Source organism: Solanum pennellii, chromosome 3, assembly GCF_001406875.1.
Source record: "Solanum pennellii chromosome 3, SPENNV200".
NCBI classification, from domain to species: domain Eukaryota; kingdom Viridiplantae; phylum Streptophyta; class Magnoliopsida; order Solanales; family Solanaceae; genus Solanum; species Solanum pennellii.
In genome coordinates, this window is record NC_028639.1 from 3,367,765 (window position 1) to 3,381,373 (window position 13,609).

The window sequence follows — 13,609 nt, forward strand, 5'->3', positions numbered from 1 at the left end:
CAACCACCATCATTATTTATTATTGAACTCCACCATCATCATTGCTACTTTCTCCGTCCGGTATTATTTGTCATGGTTTTTATTTTAGAGTTAAATTATAAAAGCTTTGACTAACATTTTAAGATGCATTTTTTCATCATATTAATATGAAAAAATTGTAATTTATAATACTTTTCATATAATTTTAGAATATTTAATTTTTTTGTTTAAAATATTGAATTAATGTGATCTAATTTACCTTTAAAAATTAATCAAATTAATTTTTAATAAGCGTAACATGACAACCATTTTTAAACGAAATGAAATACCAAATAAAGCTTTTCGTATTATGAGCTATCTCATTTTTATCACATAAAAATAGGAGTAGTTCATTAGAATAGTAAAAGAGGCTGAGAGAGTATGTGATTTTCTTTTTGGAAAAATCTGTCTTTCTTTACGTCATTTTCTAATTATATTTGCAGCCTTTTGTAAGAAATATTCTCTAACATACATATATATAGTCCATATCTTATCACCAAGAATTTAACTCTTACCGTGACTTGTGACGGGGGATTGAGAATTTAAATTTTATAAATTCGAAATGTCATTAAGTCCATTGATATATAATCTTGTTTACCTTGTTTAAATTTTAATAGATTTTTTAATGATTAATCAGAGGTTGAGTCAAAAGTTCACCACTATTGTATATATTATACATTGATAATGCAAGAAAATTTGCACAAAATGAAGTCACGTAAATGATAATTACGACAAATAATAGTATGAGATTAATTAGTACTCTCAATCTCAATTTAGCTAACTCACTCCTCCATTCAGTCCGTCCAAAAAAATTACATATTTATATATTTAGTAACAATATAACTTTAAAATGTCGATATTACTCTTATTAAAATGATTTGTATGCATTCGAACATATCTATGAGTTATTAATACCACAAGCTTAAGTGCCCGTTTGGATTAACTTCTTTTAGGTACTTTTAAGTCTAAAATAATTCTTAAACCAGTTTTAAAGTGTTTGGCTAAAGTTAAAAAGTACTTATAAGCACTTATTTTAAAGCCAAAATAACAAAAATAAACCAAAAGTCATAAGTTAGAAATCCTGACTTATGACTTTTGGCTTATAAGCTACTCCCTCTCTCCCTATTGACTTGTCCATATTTTCTCTTTTAGATGTTCCTATTTACTTGTTCATTTTGACTAATCAAGAAATGACAAAAAAAATTTCCCATTATACCCTCATATAAACTTCTTGGAAATTTCTAAGTATTAATTCATCCTCTTTGAAACCATATTTAATAAGCGTTAAATTGTAACTTTACTTTATTAATTATTATTATCTTAATATGTTCGCATTTTTTAAAGTGGACAACTAAATAGAGGCAGAGGAAGTATAAGCCAAAAGTTAATCTAAACAGGTCCTAAAAACTCTATCTTTCCTTCTTAAATTTTGTATCAAATTATTAAAGTATATCACATAAAATAGAACAAAGAAAATAACTAAGTGAACAAGTGGTACAACAAATTAAGGCATATACTAGTCACTAGACTACATGACATGAAAATAGTTTATACTGTCACACATGAGTTAAATCCTAGGTTTAATTTCATTATCACATTATTTGATTATGCATGACCTTTGAAAACTAATCCAACAATTATACCTTATCATATATAATTCATCATTCCATATATATATATATATATAGTGATGAACACAATAAAGAATTGATTACACCTAGCTAGCTAGCTAGAATATTTGTACAAAGACTTGCAAGAAAGCATGCAACAACATTGTTTTTTTTTTGCACACTTGGTCAAGTTGTCAACACAATTGGCTACATATGATGATATTATAGTATGTTTGTCTTGATAACTTTTTATGGAAAAAAAATAAAAATAAAGCTGAAGATGATTCAGTTTGTTTGTGTATAGTGTTTTGAGAGAAAGGTATTTTGGGTTATTGGGCCATTGGGGTGATAAAGGTGATCATCACGCCAACGTCCACGCCTCAAATTTCAAAAACCAATGTTATGTTTTGATGAAGGGAGCAGTAATTAGTACCCCTGTCCAACCTAGCTACCTTCATGAATACAATTACTTCTCTCATCAGTCGATTTAAAATAAGTGTCACTTTAATACGAAAATATTGTTTATTGATGTTGTTTATTCTGTCACAATTTACTTTTTCTCCTCATTTTTATTTATACTATCTCTGTCTTATTTTATATGTTACTTTTCAGATTTCAGGAATCAACCAAATATTTAACGTAAATTTTTCATAGATCTTATAAACATTTGAATTATTAGCTATTGTGACTCATATTATTACGTAGTTTACAAATATAAAAATTTCATTTAAAAAATTTAAAGATTTCATGTGCAAATTTTCGATCAAACTTAAACTATTTGACTTTCAAAACATAAAATATGCATATAAATTGGGACAGATGGAGTAATTATTATTACGTATCAAGAAAAGATAGTTTTTTTTTCATGTTTTACTTTTACTATTAATTGCTCATTTCTTAAATTATTTTTCACGGCTCAATATTTAATAATAATCAATATGAGCAATACAGTAAAATATCATATCAATAGTTGTTTTCTTAATGCGTATGTCAAATACAAAAATAACAAGTAAATATGAAAAGAGAAAATATATGACTAATTTTTTTATTGGTCTGTTTCAAAAAGAATATCATTATTCCTTAATAAAACCATCTACATTTTATCTTTATGAAACGAAGCTTGAAGTCGGATTACAATTTATGTACAAATATTAAATTTAAAACTTATTGACTCACACTGGACACTTATATTGGTAGGTACAGGTAACAGGAGGGAGAGAGTAGTATATTAAAGATGAGAACTTACCTAGGTAGTCCTAGTTGGAACAAATTTAAGGAGAGCTATAATTAAGGTCTCTCTTTCTCAAAAGTCTTAGAAATTGAATTTAACAACAAATTTATTCCATCAAACATGTCTGTAAGTCTCTTTTTCTCCTCTCTTCTTATGTATTTATATATAACATTTTTTGTAAATGAAAATATAGCTAATATTATTATCATATATTATACATGTTACAGATTATGGTGGAGGTAAGAGTTCCAAACTTGGATTGTGAAGGATGTGCTGCCAAGCTAAGAAAAGCTCTTTTCAAGCTTAAAGGTCAGTTACATTGCTCACTAACATGACCAAAAAACACTTTTCTTTCTCTATGCATCACTAGAATAACAATAATATGTAATTTCACGAGTGAAGCACGCGGAGGACTAACATATTCAGTATAATTTCACAAGTTAAAAGTACACGAGGGTGGAATAGGCATAGTCTAGAATTTTACCCTTGAACCCTGTTCATAGAGTGTTACAAACAGAGCACAATTACTATAAAGCCCTCCTAATAGCCAATACCCTGTTTCATTTTGCTCGCTCTATTTTGATTTGACATGAAATTTAGAAAAATATTTTTTTTTTGTATTTTATAATTTTAATTTAAAGATACGTAGAATGTATCAAAGTACTTTTTGATTTTATAGTCTTAAACATACTAGGTGAAATATTAAAATAAATAAATATTCTTGTTGAAACTGATCAAAAATAAAAAATAGAACAAATAAATTGAAACAGAGCGAGAAAGGAGTATTAGAAACCAATACAAGTACAAATTACTTGGTCTAGCACAACTTTCCAGTAGAAATTGAACTTTTATGAGTTAGAATTACATAATTTGAACAAATCCCATTACAAAACAAAAATACACTAGGTAATTATTCCTCCCCATTTGGTTAATCAATTAAACTTTTGATGGACAGAGCTATCTGATAGTTACGAGTAAAACATATTAATTAAAAGTGTACAATATACAATTTTCATCAGGAGTAGAAACAATAGACATTGATATGGAGACACAGAAAGTTACAGCAAGAGGTTACGGATTAGAGGAGAAGAAGGTGTTAAGGGCGATAAAACGAGCAGGAAAGGCTGCAGAGCCATGGCCATATCCAGTTGGTTACTCACATTTTGCATCATTTTATCAGTACCCTAATCACATCATAAGCCATTACTACGATACATCTCGAAACGTTGCAGCCCCGAGTGTTCATACATTTTTTCACACTCCATCTGTTTATTCAGTAGCAGTAGCATCAGATGAAGCAGTTGCTTCTCTTTTTAGTGATGATAATCCTCATGCTTGCACCATCATGTGAAATTTTATTGATTTTATAACATTGTATTATACTTATTGACCTTATTATTGTAATGTTGCGTTTTTATAATTCACCTTATTGTTTACCCAAATATCCAGCTTAGTATAAATACTAGTCATGGGCACAAGTTCAAATTTTATGATTCTTTTTGTTAAGGTTTTGGTTATCTGTGACTGCAATTTTAAGATTTTGTTATTTTTGGTTATGTTTGTTCTAAAATTGAAGAACAAATATCATTGTTTTCTAGTGAAGGTTCTAATAACCTACTGTATTAACTTCAATAAGTATCTTGTGAAAATATCTGAATATTCTAGAGTAGAAGATAATGTAACTAGAATTTTCGTATAGATAATTATTGTGAATCATGGATATAGTCTAGATTTTGTAATATCCGAAACCATCCATAGGTAAGTATAAGTAGGAGATGGTATAGTACATTTGTAATCAATCAAAACTCAAGAACAACCCAAATCGAAGAGTTTTTTTATTAACAAAGTTTTCTTATCTAAAATACACATTTTCCTTTCTAGCTTTTTGCTCTTCTTTGGTAAAATCTTAGTTAACAATTTGGGCAAGCAGAAGGTTTCTCCGATTATACTTTTTTTGTGCTATTCTGTGCGCATTCTAAACTCTATCATTATCTATTGAAAAAGTTAATTCTGCATTCAACATTTTAGACTCGTATGATTAGTGAGTACGGAGCCTAAAGGGTATAAAAATATTAACAAAAATTTGAAAACGGTATATAAAATTTTATATTAACCAAAACGGCAAAAATCGATGGAACCAACAGCGATTTCCTCCACCGAAAAAAGCAAAAGCGCTGCTACTGCATTGATTTTGCAAAATGTAATTTTTTTATTAAAAAAAAAATCAAATCGCTGCTTAGGCAGCGATTTTCAAATTTCTTTTAATTTTTTTTTTAGCTTTCCATTTTTTAAAAAAAAATAATTTGCAATTTTCTAAAAAAAATGAAAATCGCTGTCTAGGCAGTGATTTTCTAAAAAAAAAAATTAAAGAAATTGAAAATCGCTGCTTAGGTAGCGATTTGATTTTTTTTTAAAAAAAAATCACATTTTGCAAAATCGCTGCAGTAACAGTGATTTTGCTTTTTTCGATGGAGGAAATCGATGTTGTATCAGTGATTTTGCCGTTTTGATTAATATAAAATTTTATATACCATTTTAAAATTTTTATTAATATTTTATACCTTTAGACTCGAAATTCTATGATTAATGCTAGATGCAAGAGGGAATGGGTGAGAACAATGCAATTTTACAAATCAATTGAATTGTGTTCACTAATTAGGTGAGGTTTGATGGAGGATAATATAATTTGAATATAGTGTGAAGTAAGACCTAAATGTAGACGCCTAGTCAGTCATAGCAATTAGGCATTAGCCCTTTCCCCATGCAATCTTGTTCGTCAAATCATCCAAATCCTTGATGTTGAATGATGTTTAAATTATCTACGTTGCATTGACAAGTGCATAGTGGAATTCGAAATCTATTTGAGCTATAAAAAGATAAAATTAATCAAAATAAGGTTTTAATTTTTTAAATTCACAATATGTGGAGTGAATTCATGCCGGGCGAGATGCGAAGCCGCAATGCCCCATTATCATTTCTAAATAAAGTTAATATACTCTTGCTTAATAATAAAAAAGTAATTATAGAGTGTTGCGAAAAATTTACATCATTTCATCAAAAACTTACAAATTAATAAATCGTATCATTTGAATAAATGTGTATCATTCATGAAAAGATATTTCTATTATTCCATATATACTTGTGATATAAGAATATAAATTTATGTTCAATGAAAAAACTATCAGGGATAAATAGTGAAAACTAGCACCAGATAGGGTAAAAGCGGAAATGACCATTTCATCCATAAAACAATTTTTATTATTTATTTACTTAATATTAGAAAATTAAGTAAAATTTTTTGTTTTCGAAAAAGAAAGTGATAATGCACAAATACCCCTTCAACCTATGCCCGAAATCTCAGAGACACACTTATACTATAGTAAGGTCTTATTACCCCTGAACTTATTTTATTAATAATTTTGCAACCCTTTTCGGCCTACGTGGCACTATATTGTGGGTCCAACGCTGGTTGACTTTTTTTTTCAAGTTAGTGTCACGTAGGCCGAAAAGTGATAAAAAATTACTTATAAAATAAACCCAGGAGGTAATAGGACCTTAGTATAGTATAAGTGTGTCTTTGAAATTTCAGACATAGGTTGAGGGGGTACTTATATATTTTTTTTTAAAAAAAAAGTCTTTTTCTTGGTACCAAACATATCTTAAGCTTAGGGCCTAGGGGTGATAACACCAAACTAATTAAAATTTTATTCTTGCATTTAATGAAGGTATTAAGTTTAGTTATTAAGTATGTTAGTCTTTTTAATTGAAATTTAATTATTCAAATCTTATATATTAATTGTGTTTTAATTGGGATAGATTTTAATGGTTCAGTTTGATTTATTAATTGCGATTGCAATTGCCTATCATAATAAGTACAATTGTTTCATCATCATTATCGATTATTACCATCTATTACCATTCATTAATGTCAATCACTACAAATAATTATTAGCATTAGTATATATCATGTACAATTATCACTATCGATAATCATCACAATTAGTCACAAGTACATATCATCAAACATTGTTATCCTTCATCACAATATTAATTATCACTCTATCAATCACGACTTTTGGTAATTGTCAGTATTTAGTTTATATATATTGATACTAGGTTGCATATTAGTTAGTAATTTAATAATATACTTACATACATATGTTATTTAAGTAACAATATATTTTAAAATGATATTCGATATTTCAATGTATTATTTTTAAATACCAATTAATACTGTATTGAATACCCATTATATATTTCGATATTTCAATTGAAATATGATATTTTCAAACACCAAATACAATATATCACATCAGCTACAGTAATACAAAAATCACGATATTAAAAATTTTAATATAATATAATAAGATCGATATATACCACACCATGTCCACCCCAAACTATGACCACCTCCTTCTCTTTGTAATATAATGGGTGGTTCTTTCAACTTTAATTTTGGCCATGGAAATTCAATAGATAGATAATTCCCCAAAAAATCTTTTGACCTTAAGAAAATCGAAATCGTAAGAATTATTATTTCACATCTTAATCCTTTTTTTTTTCATTAATACATAAAAACATGTAAAAATGTTTGAAGGATCGTTTTTAATTAATTCTATTTGCTTGAATATATGTTTTTGGGGATAAAACATTTAGATCTCAAGGGTCATATATCAAAAAAAAAAAATAGAAATTGAAGGACCTAATAGGTAAATGTATATGCAATCTGCCTAGATTTCCACTCAAAATGCGTCATAGGCAGCATTTTTCTGGTCAGCATAAGACTTCTCCACAGCCACATTTTGACACCCAAAATGTTTATTCATGTTCCATCACCCTATATTAAGTAGTCATATAAATATAAATTTTAAAAAATAGTATTCTCTCCGTCTCATTTTATGCGTCATCATTTTTTTTTAATCAGTCTAAAGAAAATGTCACATTTTCTTATATGGTAAGTATTTAAAGGTACAATTCTTTTTTTATTCTTATTGATCCCACTTAACTTTAAAGATAGTACCTAATATATTAATGAGGAGAGAGAAAAACGAGTTTATTTTTTTGAAGAACAATTTCAAAGTTTTTAATATTTCTTAAACTTCATACCCGATCAAATATTACAACATAAAATGGGACAGAAGAAGTAATATTCTTAATCAATTAAATATATGTAAAAGTTGAAATTGCACATATATTTTTTCGAAAAGTTTCGAGTGAAAAATTAACACAAAGCATAGTTAAATAGCTTTACTTAAATCAAGGTTAAATGAAAACATTTTTCTTTTATATTAGATATATTTATTATTGCTATAACTTATAACCAAATCAATATTAGAAAGATTTTTTTTTTATGTTTAAACAGACCAGTGAGAAGATTAGTAAAAAAGATCTAATTAAGTATTAGGTAGAAATATATGTATTATTTTATTATATTAATAATTAATACGAGTACCAAATCTTTTTTTTTAAAATGAAAAAAATTAGTATTATTTTTTTGACATCTCATTGTTTTTGTCCCCTATATAATAAAATAATAACGGCGTGAATTTCAAGCTTCTTCATTTTCTTCAAACAAGTATCCAAAGCACTTCTTCGAGTTCTCCAAAATGGCTCAGGTACTGTAAAAAAAAAAATTAAAAAAACATATTCTATATTTGTATGTTGTTTATTTTTTTAAACTTAATTCCCTTTTATAGATTGCTCTACTCCAATAGATCTTTCCTTCGCTTATTTTTTTTCAATTGAAAATTAGCATCTATCGGGAAAAAAATAAATAAAAATTCAGATAATCGATCAATTGAGCTTTATCGAATAAGTGATATTTGTGTTGTTTTTTGTGAATCGATCAGATGAAAGTTGTAATGAAGGTGCTAACCATGTCTGATGAAAAAACAAAGCAGAAAGCCATAGAAGCTGCAGCTGATATTTTAGGTAAATTAATGACTAAAATGCCCCTGCCTGATTTTTGAAGATCTGGTATCAGTAACATTGAATTAGTTTTAAATTGAACAGGTGTAGATTCAATAGCAGCAGATCTAAAGGAGCAAAAATTAACAGTTATAGGGGAAATGGATGCAGTTGCAGTGGTGAAGAAATTGAAAAAAGCTGTTGGTAAAGTAGATATATTATCAGTGGGACCAGCTAAGGAAGAGAAGAAAGAAGAAAAAAAAGAAGAGAAAAAAGAAGAAAAAAAAGAGGAAAAAAAAGAAGAGAAGAAGGAGGAAAAGAAAGAGGAGAAAAAAGAAGAAGCAAAGTGAAAGATTATCTCTATTTGAAGTCTTCAAATTGCAATTATGAATTTAGAGAAAATAATAAAATGTTAAGAGAAACTTTATTGGTGGTATCTATTTTATTTCTTCTCTTGAGTTTATTAGAGAAAAATGGGAAAATCATGAATATGTTGGCATGTACAATCATATTTAAGTGTTTATATCAAACTAATAAGTACGTTCACTTTTATTATGTTTAAGTGTTTATATCAAACTAATAAATAAGGTATATTTGTACATTCACTTTTGTTGAAGTAAAATTTAAAATTTGACTTTTATGAACTTAATATTTTAAGACTCTTATATTGGACATATTCATGTTTTAAAAATATTTTGAGTTCATATAACAATAAACTCAGTAGATTTATGTTAAACATAAAATATACTGGGATCATATGCATACATTATTGCAATTGTGATTCAGCACCTTTATTAACTATGATACTATATAAAATAATAATAACATACGGTAGAAAAAATCGTCTTGATCAGAATGGTAAAATGACACATTTTACACTGTATTATATGTGATTTTACCGTAGCTTTTATATAAATGCTTAGTGCGCCCTTTTTTGGGACAATTATAGCCTCGTGTAACATCCTTTTCTCTGAATTCGATATCACAATAGCCGGACTTTAATGAAAAGAATTTTGTTTTACTCATCCAATTGCTTGAATGTGACCCTTCGTTAGGTGTTTGATTAAAATCATAGAATAATATAGGATATAAAGTATAAATTAATCTTAATTTTAAGGACATCCACTTTTTATCGTGTTAACAACTTTAAGGATATTTCAGACATTTTGATTAAAAAAGTGTTAATCCATCCTTATTTGCCAACATATCAATAATTTCTTTTTTTTTTTTTTAAGGTCAATCCAAGCGGGCTCTAAATAGATAACGCATATCATTAACCTTACTGTTTCCCTAGTAAAACAATGTTCCCTTTGTCCATTTTTTTGTAGGCCCTTTAATTTTTGAATAGGAACTCCATTTATATCTTTGATGGCTTCTAGAGTTCGGCACAACTTTTTCATTAACAGAGGACAGAAACTGGTTTACTTGCGTAATAATGACTCATATTGCTATTATTTATTAGCCTAGTTAACTGATTAATGGAGTCTTTATTAGATATGCCAAACCTGTCCACCCATAATTTAATCATAGTGTGCACACCACCTAAAGTGATAATTATAACTCGAAAAATTATCACCAACTTATTATGTCAACTAATTAGCGATTATGAACTTCAAAATAGTGATCACGGATATCAAAATCCACTCTAAAAAAATGCATATCATTACAACACAACAACTACTGGCAAAATGTTTGATTTAGCAACCTCTAAAATTAAATTTTAAAAGGCTTTAAAGATTTAAAGAAGATCAGCGTTGCGCGATATAAATTATTTGTGTTGCTACAAATTGAACATATACATAATTAGAGTTCAATTTTAATACAGTTGAAAGGAAAGATACAACAATATATAGATACAGAGTACACACTTACAGAACAACATAATATGCAAAGATACAACTTTATCAGCAACCTGATCAGTTTTCCCATAAACAGAACAACAAAAAGAAAACACAGAAATTAGGCGAAAACACATATAGAAGTCAATTGAGCGGCTGTGCTGAAGATTTAGCAAAACATTGTTGATCATTCAACCCCTTTCCCCCCAACAGCAGCGCCTCCACTGGCAGCAGAATCTGTAGACAAAAGCCAAAAATGAAACTAATTTACAATGTCAGTAGATATCAAAATGGGCAAGAAAGTATATCTATTTGCTTACCATTTGCCTGTGCTTCAGCACCTTTCCCAAGCCATGTACTTACAGCATCTTTAACCCTATCCATCACCCCCTGTCCCAAATTTTCACCAACTTTTGTTTCTCCAGAAGAACCAACTACTTCTTCTTTCTTTTTGGGTTCAATAGGACCCAATCGCCTTTCAACTTCCACTGATTCGGTCACCTTCCCCATTGGCTTTGCCTCCTCTGTTTCCTCTGTTTTCTCCTTCTGTCTTGAAAGTGAATCTGAAATCACTTCAGAAAGTGCTCTGTCTTCCTCTCCGGGCTTGAACTTCTCTGATAAATACTCCGTCATTGACACCCCTTTATCTGTCCTCACTTCATGCTCTGCATCTACACCTCCCCTGTTTTCATGTAGGGCATCAACACCTCCCCTGTTTTCATGTCCTGTAACTTTTGCCATGACTGTGCTACCAGCACCCGCTACTTTCTCATAAACTGGAGCAAGTTTTTCTGCAACCGTGCTTGCAGCTTTTTGTGCATATTCAGTTGCTGAGGTTGTTTTCGTTGCGTCGCCTCCTGTTACCCGAGTTTCCTCCTCTGTTCCACCATACCCGAGTTTGGAGGCGACAATGTTCTTAGCAGCAACCGCTTTGTCAGCAATTGCTGATGTTGCGGATGAAAGCGTTTCTGTATAGCTACCTGGTTTCCCAGTTAGTGTGTCCTGAGGTAAATCTTCTGGATTGCTCGGATTCATACTCTTAGGAATTGATTCAGTATCTTCACGAACCGAGGGGGAAACAGTAGGCGACTCTTGTGGAGCAAATTGATCATGTGATCCTGTATACTGTCTATGTTCTGTTCCTTGATCAAATTCAAAATCCCCTGCTTTTGGCTCTGTTCTCATTCGCGTTGCTTCCGGAACATCATTCACACCCATTTTTCCGAACGATTGAACAAGCGGGCTAACTCCTGCCTCCTCATTGTCTTTTACAATCAAAATACATAGCATCTGTGTTAGTACTTTACACGAGGATTAATTAGTCAAATAGCACTTTGAACAGAGAAGACAGACTTACTGGCGCCTGTTGGATCGGTGACTTTGCTTTGATAGTTTGTTGGATTTGGATAGCCTTTAGGAACGTTAGGATCCTCCTCAAAACCTGTCAGTACTTTAAATTTGTGCCCCTGCAGTCCCTGATCATTTAGTTCCCCACGGCCACGCGCTCCTGTGTCGGTAACAACAGGTGTCATATGCATCTGTTCATGTAAGTGGGAAGCGTGAGGATTCGCCAAACCTATTGGTGCTCCTATAATATTTTCCGTCCCCTGCAGTCCTTGAGGGCCTTGTGCTCCTGGAGCAGTAACATGATGATCAAAGCCCTTAGTCTCACGAGTTTCAGCAGCAGCGGTAATAGGTCTGTGAGAGGCAGCAGCATGATGATCCACTAGCCCTCTTGGCAATCCTTGATGACCTTGTGTTCCAGGGGCAGTAACATGATGATCAGAGCCCTTAGTCTGATCCACTACGCCTATTGGTGCTGTTCCAAGTCCTTGATGTTCATGTTTTCCAACGGAACTAACACGATCATCAATGCCCTTGGTCCTTTCATCGGGGAAGTGAATCCCCGGTGGCCTCGCAAATTCGTCTTGCCTCTGCAAAATTGGCCTATGCACATCTTCATTTTTCATCTTAGAATCATAACGATCCTCCTTAGGGCTAGTTGGATTCTCTAAATTGCACATTGACACAACTTCCTCTTTTGGAATATCTTTACTCCTAATAGCATCTAATCCCATCAATTGCAACAAAAAATTAAATACCAATAATCAAGGAAACAACTACTATCTAAGTAAGTAATTAACGTGCTAAAATTATTGAGAACATACATGGTCCACCATGAACTTCTGCACCTTCCTCCATTTCTTCTTCATCAGTTTCTTCTTGTGAATGCTGCTCGTGTTCATGTTCATGTTCATGGCCATGCTCGTGTCCAAGACCATGTTTTAAATGATCCTTGATCTTTTTCGCCTTCGCCTTAACTTTCTTCAACACCGATTGCTTATGATGATGTTCACCTTCATCATGAACTTGACCATGTCCTTCTCCTTCAATCATAAAAAAAAAACAATTAGTAATAATAATGAAACACAACATTTCCTATCAATTTTTCACTAACCTGAGTGCAACCCTGTATCCTGTGGACGGTGCAATTGTGCCTCCATGATGTCTTTAGCAAATTTTGTTATTCTTTTGGCTTTCGAAAGAAATGTGTACACTGTATAATCAAAACAAAGGATAATGGTAGTTTATAGAATGGAGAATTGAAGTAATTGACCACCTTTGCATGACAGTGGCGTCCTCTGAAGGATACACGTATTTAATCGGCGAAGCACGTCTCTTGTTATAGGACACGTGGAACTACCTTTATGGGACACTACGGCCTTCTATATCTACGTGATTGGCCCTAAAAATATAACCGCAAAATATATCAATTTCTATTAAATTAAATCAGACTTTAATATAAATAACTGACATCGATCGCTAAGTTCGATCTATTATATTACTCGCGTTCAAGCGGTTTTCAATTGTTAATACTCAATAATTGAACTGCCATTTTTTTTAGGGGGTTGGAAATAATTGAACTGCCTTGAAATGACGGGATCTCGAACCGTTTTACATGTACTATAAAAATTATATTTACACAAGTAAAAATTAGAAAAAAA

At 30.7% G+C, this 13,609-nt stretch overlaps 3 protein-coding genes across 3 annotated transcripts; 2 read left to right on the plus strand and 1 right to left on the minus strand.

The window, feature by feature from the left end:
• Positions 1-2,790: 2,790 nt before the first annotated feature.
• On the plus strand, positions 2,791-4,352 carry LOC107013789 (heavy metal-associated isoprenylated plant protein 31). Its single transcript, XM_015213666.2, has 3 exons — positions 2,791-2,985; positions 3,087-3,168; positions 3,879-4,352. Exons 1-3 carry the CDS (start codon positions 2,980-2,982, stop codon positions 4,208-4,210), a joined length of 420 nt encoding a protein of 139 aa, XP_015069152.1. The 5' UTR covers positions 2,791-2,979; the 3' UTR covers positions 4,211-4,352.
• A 4,063-nt stretch (positions 4,353-8,415) lies between these two features.
• Positions 8,416-9,321, plus strand: LOC107013711 (heavy metal-associated isoprenylated plant protein 39). Its single transcript, XM_015213585.2, has 3 exons — positions 8,416-8,474; positions 8,709-8,790; positions 8,872-9,321. The coding sequence occupies exons 1-3, from the start codon at positions 8,466-8,468 to the stop codon at positions 9,114-9,116; spliced, it is 336 nt and encodes a 111-aa protein (XP_015069071.1). The 5' UTR covers positions 8,416-8,465; the 3' UTR covers positions 9,117-9,321.
• Positions 9,322-10,534: 1,213 nt separating this feature from the next.
• LOC107013014 (low-temperature-induced 65 kDa protein) lies at positions 10,535-13,367 on the minus strand. Its single transcript, XM_015212996.2, has 5 exons — positions 13,063-13,367; positions 12,773-12,991; positions 11,962-12,672; positions 10,925-11,869; positions 10,535-10,841 (listed from the first exon to the last, which is right to left on the minus strand). Exons 1-5 carry the CDS (start codon positions 13,106-13,108, stop codon positions 10,792-10,794), a joined length of 1,971 nt encoding a protein of 656 aa, XP_015068482.1. The 5' UTR covers positions 13,109-13,367; the 3' UTR covers positions 10,535-10,791.
• Positions 13,368-13,609: the final 242 nt, after the last annotated feature.

Bases quoted from the DNA above. Each gene is read 5' to 3' on its own strand.
- LOC107013711 (XM_015213585.2), top strand. The intron at 8,791-8,871 runs GTAAATTAATGA...TAAATTGAACAG, and splicing joins AGCTGCAGCTGATATTTTAG to GTGTAGATTCAATAGCAGCA.
- LOC107013789 (XM_015213666.2), top strand. The intron at 3,169-3,878 runs GTCAGTTACATT...AATTTTCATCAG, and splicing joins AGCTCTTTTCAAGCTTAAAG to GAGTAGAAACAATAGACATT.
- LOC107013014 (XM_015212996.2), bottom strand. From the start codon at position 13,108: ATGGAGGCACAATTGCACCGTCCACAGGATACAGGGTTGCACTCAG. The intron at 12,673-12,772 runs GTATGTTCTCAA...TGATGGGATTAG, and splicing joins AGAAGTTCATGGTGGACCAT to ATGCTATTAGGAGTAAAGAT. The intron at 11,870-11,961 runs GTAAGTCTGTCT...TGATTGTAAAAG, and splicing joins CACCGATCCAACAGGCGCCA to ACAATGAGGAGGCAGGAGTT.